The sequence below is a fragment of the Haliotis rubra genome, unplaced genomic scaffold (assembly GCF_003918875.1).
Source record: "Haliotis rubra isolate DU_JTF1 unplaced genomic scaffold, ASM391887v1 Scf547, whole genome shotgun sequence".
Taxonomy (NCBI): Eukaryota; Metazoa; Mollusca; class Gastropoda; order Lepetellida; family Haliotidae; genus Haliotis; species Haliotis rubra.
The window spans coordinates 241,232-248,115 of NW_025767243.1; the positions used below are offsets into that span (position 1 = coordinate 241,232).

General features: G+C 39.9%; 1 protein-coding gene across 1 annotated transcript; it reads right to left on the bottom strand.

Moving 5' to 3' along the window:
- Positions 1-898: 898 nt before the first annotated feature.
- Positions 899-6,829, bottom strand: LOC124253635 (box C/D snoRNA protein 1-like). Its single transcript, XM_046687439.1, has 8 exons — positions 6,573-6,829; positions 6,157-6,335; positions 5,384-5,469; positions 4,429-4,532; positions 3,397-3,465; positions 2,898-3,059; positions 1,818-1,943; positions 899-1,451 (listed from the first exon to the last, which is right to left on the bottom strand). The coding sequence occupies exons 1-7, from the start codon at positions 6,713-6,715 to the stop codon at positions 1,865-1,867; spliced, it is 822 nt and encodes a 273-aa protein (XP_046543395.1). The 5' UTR covers positions 6,716-6,829; the 3' UTR covers positions 899-1,451; positions 1,818-1,864.
- Positions 6,830-6,884: the final 55 nt, after the last annotated feature.

A 6,884-nucleotide genomic window follows, 5' to 3' on the forward strand; every position in this document is an offset into this window, starting at 1 on the left:
GTGACAACACTGAAAGAGTCTGCAGGCAAAGTTGACTCCAAGGTTTTTACACCCGGTCACAGGTGGGCTCGGTCCCGGCACCTCATGTTCGCTGGATCACTAGCCTGGCGCCTTAGCCAGCTCGCCCACCACGCCACATATTTCTGGCATATTGAGTGCGGCGTTGAAAACAAAAAAACCCAATGTTTTGTTCAATACCTTCATTGGTTGCCAAAAATAACTTTGTGAACATTTACGTGATAATAATGTGTATTTTGCGATGTCTGTCAATGCCTGCTGGTGTCTCTGTTGTTTGCCACACTCAGCAATATCCAATGTCTTTATGAGGGCAGCCTGTTCATTATTTCGTCTAGACAATCCAGTCACTGGCATTGAGACCCGTGAAGATCCGGGGTAGAATTAGATCTTCAGCAACCCATGCTTGCCACAAAAGGCGACTATGCTTCTGGTAAGAGGCGACTAACGGGATCGGGAGGTCAGACTCGCTGACTTGGTTGACACGTCATCGGTTCCCAATTGCGCACATCGATGCTCATGCTGTTGATAACTGGATTGTCTGGTCCAGACTCGATATTTACAGACCGCCGCCATATAGCTTGAATATAGTGCGGCTTGAATATTGCTGTACAGATCGTTGGTGGTGAAGGTAGGAATGTTCCAACATGGACAAGAGGAGGAGATGTACTTCCATGCAGATTCTTGTAACTTTGAAGTAGGAATGTAACATCAGGAGGGAAGTCAACCTCAAAGAAGTCAACCTAGTTTGGTAGGCTGTCTTGTGAATCTACTTTGGGCTCATTTGAAAGGCTCTATCATGAGCTTGAATCTAATAGGGTCGCCAACCACTTCCAACTGACATCTTTTGTGGAGTGATCTGACACAAATCACAAACAATGACTTAAACATATCCTTCATGTTTATTGGAACAGGATGTCATTAACCAATGATGTCAACATGAATCTCAGGATAGACCTCCAACAGCCCATGGTGGTAACAGGTTCAAAGTTTACAGTAACATAAAAAGCATTTCAACAAACAATCTTTCATTTCGTGGTTCACATTCACAAAATATTGAACTCTCAATTCAATATACATCAAAGCAAGAGTACCCACGATCATAACTTCAATAAATCTTTCCCGCTTACTTTTAACTGCCATTTGCCCCTGACACCTTTTCTGAATGAGTAAATAACTCACCTACCAAGCAATATGACAGTGATATAACGCAATCACATAGGTAGTTAATTGTAATCATTGGTACATATTCTATAAGGTATTCAGACTTGATCCTTCATCTGAGGCCATTGCTACATTCTTTGTGATATTTAAATCTCTCTGTGCCAGTGTAGAGTTGTCTCCCTTATGTTGGGGTTTCTGCTGATAGGGTGTAAAGTCTCTTTGTCGTGAGAAGTTTCCTCGTCTTCTCTCCTGCCACAGTTTGTCTTCTTCCTCTGAAGACACACAGACAGGCAGGTTAGACACAGACAGAGGGCATATCAGACAGATAATGGTGATAAAATCAAAGGAGATAAAGCATACAGCAAAGATTTTGAAGTGCAGAATGTAGAATTATTTTGAGTTGGCACTAATGTAAGATCCTTTCTTTTTCACTACCATCTCTTTTAACATTAAATAGCTTCTGTACATGTTTCATTAAAATTCAACAAATCTTATGAATATTTACTAACTGTAAGCCACTGTTGGTACCCATCCAAAACTTGGAAAAACTTCACATGTCATGAAATAGTCATGTTTAAAGGTGAGCTGATGTGATTCCCTACTAATGCCAACCAATTCATCCCAGTCCTTATACTCACCCTTAGACAAAAGGGTGTAGTTGTGGCAGCAAGAAGGTAGGACGACATTAATCGTGGGGTATTCTCACGACACACTTCCCACGGAGGTTTTCCAAGACAGACTTGCTGAGGTCCAGCTCATGATACCTTTAGTGGAGCAGTCAAAGTTGTCATCAACATAATTATCATAGCATTTCACATCACACGACACCTGGTGTCAGAAGTATACTACTCAAACAAGTTAAGAACATAAGATTCTTTTGTATTATTGTAGTTAATCTACCATGACCATGGGTGTTCTTTAACTTCTCTTGAATAGCATACACACCAAAACTTGCTGACACAATGGGGGGTGGGTTTCAGGCTCCGCCAACACACAAAAAAATCTGCAATGTGGCTTTAAGTCATTTTCAGAGGAGGGGGGGTCCCCGAAACCCCCTGACCCCCACCTCTGGATCCGCCAATGTGTATGTTTGATGTGGATGGTCCGATACAAGCGCCATAATGTTTATAATGTATACAAAGCCAGATAATACGAAGCTAACATTCTTAGTTATATCATTGCACATCAGCATGATGTTCCCGACAGTTACAACTTTACTTGAACACTTTAGCATGGGTAGATGCCCAGAAACCAAGAAATATTATCTGTTTGAACAAAGATTGGAACCTACAATCCAAAGGTTCTGGTATGCACAAGGGACGTAACTCTGATATCAGCACCCCCATAAACGACTGGAGCACCCTAGCTCCCTGTCAACAGAAGCCAGTCCAGGGGCGGATACAGCTTTTTGACAAAAGGGGTGCACAGTTTATTTTCATGCGTTTTCAGGAGATTTTCAATGATCATTTAATCAACTTTCAGGACAAAAGGGGGATGCACAGTTCATTTTCACACAATTTCAGGAGAATTTCAATGATCATTTAATAAACTTTCAGGACAAAAGGGGGCATGCACAGTTCATTTTCACAAGTTTTCACAAGAATTTCAATGGTCGTTTAATAAACTTTCAGGATAAAAGGGGGTGCGCGCGCACACCCACCCACCCTCTGGATCTGCCTATGCAGTCTATATAATGCAGACATCACACACCAACTCACCTGACATCATTAGCCGGTCTGACTTCAGCCTTCATCAGCAGACGACACCCTGCGATGCCTGCCTCCACGTACTGCCGTAGCTGATGCCGTACCAGTGGATCAGCCTCAGTTGGGTGGAGGTACTTATTCAGAAGTGTCTCCAGAGTGAGGTTCTGATTCTGTCTGCTCACAAATCAAACTCTTATTACAATACATGTCAAGTACAATTTCCATGTAACAAATGCAGCACTGAGCAAAATTGAAAAAGAGTCAAACTTTTTAGTGGACAAAGTGAGTGAGTGAGTTTAGTTTTACACCTTTTTAGCAATATTCCAGCAATATCACGGCTGGGGACACCGGAAATGGGCTTTCACACATTGTACATGGGGGCCATGTGGGAAATCAAACCCTGGTCTTCGGTGTGATGAGCGAACAGTTTAACCACTAGGCTACCCCATTGCCCCAAGTGGACATAGAGAAATATTACGTTTGGTAGTGTCACAACATACAGTCTACCTACTTCTTGTCCATGAAACTTGCATCAGCACTGGGGAATTTCCATTCAATCTGCCACAGAATTTCCTTGGTTCTAGAACAGGCAAGATGAGACATTTGACTGAATGAACAAGAGACAAACAAGAAGACAAAGTCATCAATATCCCCCAAAATGGCAAAATACTCAATGAATATGTCAACTAGTTATGATTATGTCCAATGTCTTGGCATGTATATAGCAAAGTGAAAGGTGAATATAGAAAGGTTTTAAAGTTCAATTCCAAAAAGAAGCACTACCTTCAAAGTCAAACTTGTTGCCACGGCAAAGCAAAACATATCTTATTCAGAAATCCATGACAACCAAAAGTCACCAGTTCACCACCAGACCTATCTATGTGCTAAGTTTGGTGAAGAAATATTAAACGTTTTTATGTTCTGCTCCGGAAAAGAAGACTGTGCACGGACAGAGTCCATTTTAATACCCCCCTGCAAAACGCGTTGAGGGGGATAATTACAGTGTTTACAATGTACAGTCATGACACTGTAGTCATGGTGTTGGGAATCGGAAATCAAATCCACTATCGATTATCGAAGGTTTATGAACAATTATCAATTAGAATTGAAATATATACATTTTTAACATAATCACCAATTTTACGGGGTTTTCCCCAGTTGTTTTTTTAATTAATGATTTTTATAACTAATACTGTCATGCAATGAAATGCAAGCATGCAAGAAAGACACTGGAATTGTAATTAAACAATAAAAGTGGTTAAAATTTTACAATGTGCATAGCTTTACGCTGTTGGGCACATGTTTGTTCGTGAATATTTGTCAAATTTAATGGTTAGTTTACTTCATTCAGGTGTGTAATACTAAAAACGAAAAACTTCAGATTAATCGAAAATATGTTTTTAACAATCGATAATCATTTTTAATCCTTCTTTCGATTGATTTTCGATCATCGGAACACCACTACGTAGAAATATCATCCACGTCTTCTGCAACTGACTGTGACATGAACCAGGCATCACTAAGGAGTGTAGGTAGACCTTACTTGTAGAGGAAGATTGTTCGATTATTCTTGCGTTTGGACATCGGATATGGCATAGTTCGCAATTCAATACCCAGAGATTCAGCATGACGGATTAATTTCATCAGCTGAAATTGCAATGATGAAATACTATATCAATGTCAACATGGAGTGAGAGAGTGAGTGAGTGAGTGAGTTGAGTTTTATGCTGCTTTTAGCAATATTCCAGCAATATCACAGCCGGGGACACCAGAAATGGGCATACCACACTGTACCCACGTTGGGAATCGAACCCAGGTCTTCAGCGTTATAAGTGAACACTTTAACCACTAGGCCACCCAATTGCCCATGTCAACATGGAAAACAGTTTGATGTAGCTTTCGTATGTAAATCTAGACTGACATGGTCCACCTATTGTCTTGGGTCACAAAAGCCACAGAGGCTACATCATAACATATTCCTGTAGGTATAAAATACCATGATATTATTTACCACAATCTAAAAGTAAACGATGGAGTAAGTATTTATTTTGTGTCATATTTCCAGGAGAGTTCCAGATGACAATCTGTGCATCATAAACATTTAAAGTCAGTTTTTCATTACGAGTCCCTCTTTCACTCAGCAGTGCTGGAAGAAAGCATATTTCTCTATAGCAGGGTAAATAGATATTTATCTATTTGATTGTTTGTTGTTTAATGCCGCACTCAGCAATATTTCAGCCAAATGGTGGCAGTCTGTAAATAATTAAGTCTGGACCACACAACAATGATCAACTTCATAAGCATCTATCTACGTAATTGGGATACGATGACAGAAAGTTTTCAAGTATGTTACAACAGGGTAACATAACAAGCTCAAAGCATTAGCTACATTTCCCAGTCACTCGTCACACAAGCATCATTCTCAGCTGATGTCCAGTTAAAAGAAAAATAATTGAGAATGTTGTTTACAGGTAATAAGTGTTTAGATAGGCACTCACTGCTTTGGGTTTGTCATGTTTTATCTTCAGGAAGTCTCGCTGACAACTGTTGTTTTTTCGACAACCATCCTCCAGAAAGCGGTAATCTGAATTTGAGAAAGGATCTGTTTAGAAGGTTTAGTGTGTGTGAAGGATCTTGTTTATCCATTCATACAGATGGACACATAAAACATTATCAATAAATAACGATAATAAGTACATTTATAAAGCACTCAGCTGCAGCAGGCTCATGGCACGTAAAGAAACAAAATACTTGACTATATATATGTCTGTATATCAAATTGTAACAGTTCCTAAAGAGATGTGTTCTTCATTTTGTCTTGATTTAAAAAATAATTGTTTCATGTTTAACGCCACACTCAGCAATATTCCAGCTATATGACAGCGGTCTGTAAATAATCAAGTCCGGATCAGGCAATTCAGTGATCAACAGCATGAGCATCAATCCACGCAATTGGGATACGAATTACAATGACGTGTCAACCAAGTCAGTGAGCCTGACCACCCGATCCAGTTAGCCGCCTCTTACAACAATCATGGGTTGCTGAAGATCAATTTTAACCCTGATCTTCAAGGGCCATTTCGTTTTGAGCACATTGTGTGTAGCTGATGTCTTCGGGATGGATATTCCATCGAATGGCTGCTGTTGCAAAGGAGCATCATCCAAATTTCACACTATCAAAATGCTGATTATACATTCACCTTTAAAAAGACCTTAAATAAATCATCCGGGGTGACCAATAAATGATGTGACACTGATTTCATATAATTACCATTAAGTAGATGAGTGTCTGTGAAGTCCTTCATTGCAATGTGGGCTGTTTTGTTACGTTTTCCATCACAGCCAGTCACCAGTTTGTGTTTGTTTACACATGGCAAGGAGCATGTGCGTTGATCACATCCAGGACAGCGATACTTGGCTGGGTTGTCCCCACACACCTGACACTGGACTCTGGAAAAGAACAATTCCTTGTGAAACAATAACTGTTTTATTGATAATTCTGTATGAAAATTGATTTTTAACACAATTTTTTACACTGCCTGCGTGATATAACACAAAATTGGTATCAAAATTGGTAATCTAATTTTAATCCCTGAACTTTCTGTAGCAGTTTGGGGATGTAGATGGATGATTTGGTTATAAGTTATAACGTAATAAAACATAACGAAGGGCAGATACTATTCTTACGTTGATCTAATTTCCGATTTCGGGGCCTCTACTTCTGCAGATGTCGGCTCATCTGTGTGTTGGTCCATATCATCAGCCACGTTTTCCTCTACAGTTGTTGGTTTGTCTGCATGTTCGTCGGCATGGTCCATCTTTTCACTCATAACGCCTATAGATGTTGTCTTATCTGTGTCTTTGGCATCGAGGTCCTCAACAACGTGCGTTTCGAGTTTGTTTTGGTTTTTCTCGAAAGCACGTGTGTACCATTACAAAAATCCGAACTATCTTAAAATGAGATGCAGTCATGGTTGTACTGACCATCTTTTGAAATAC

Excerpts from the sequence above, each read along its gene's own strand:
- LOC124253635 (XM_046687439.1), bottom strand. The coding sequence starts at position 6,715 with ATGAGTGAAAAGATGGACCATGCCGACGAACATGCAGACAAACCAACA. Across the intron at positions 6,336-6,572 it reads AAATCGGAAATTAGATCAAC|AGTCCAGTGTCAGGTGTGTG; the intron begins GTAAGAATAGTA and ends GTTCTTTTCCAG. Across the intron at positions 5,470-6,156 it reads AGACACTCATCTACTTAATG|ATTACCGCTTTCTGGAGGAT; the intron begins GTAATTATATGA and ends TCTCAAATTCAG.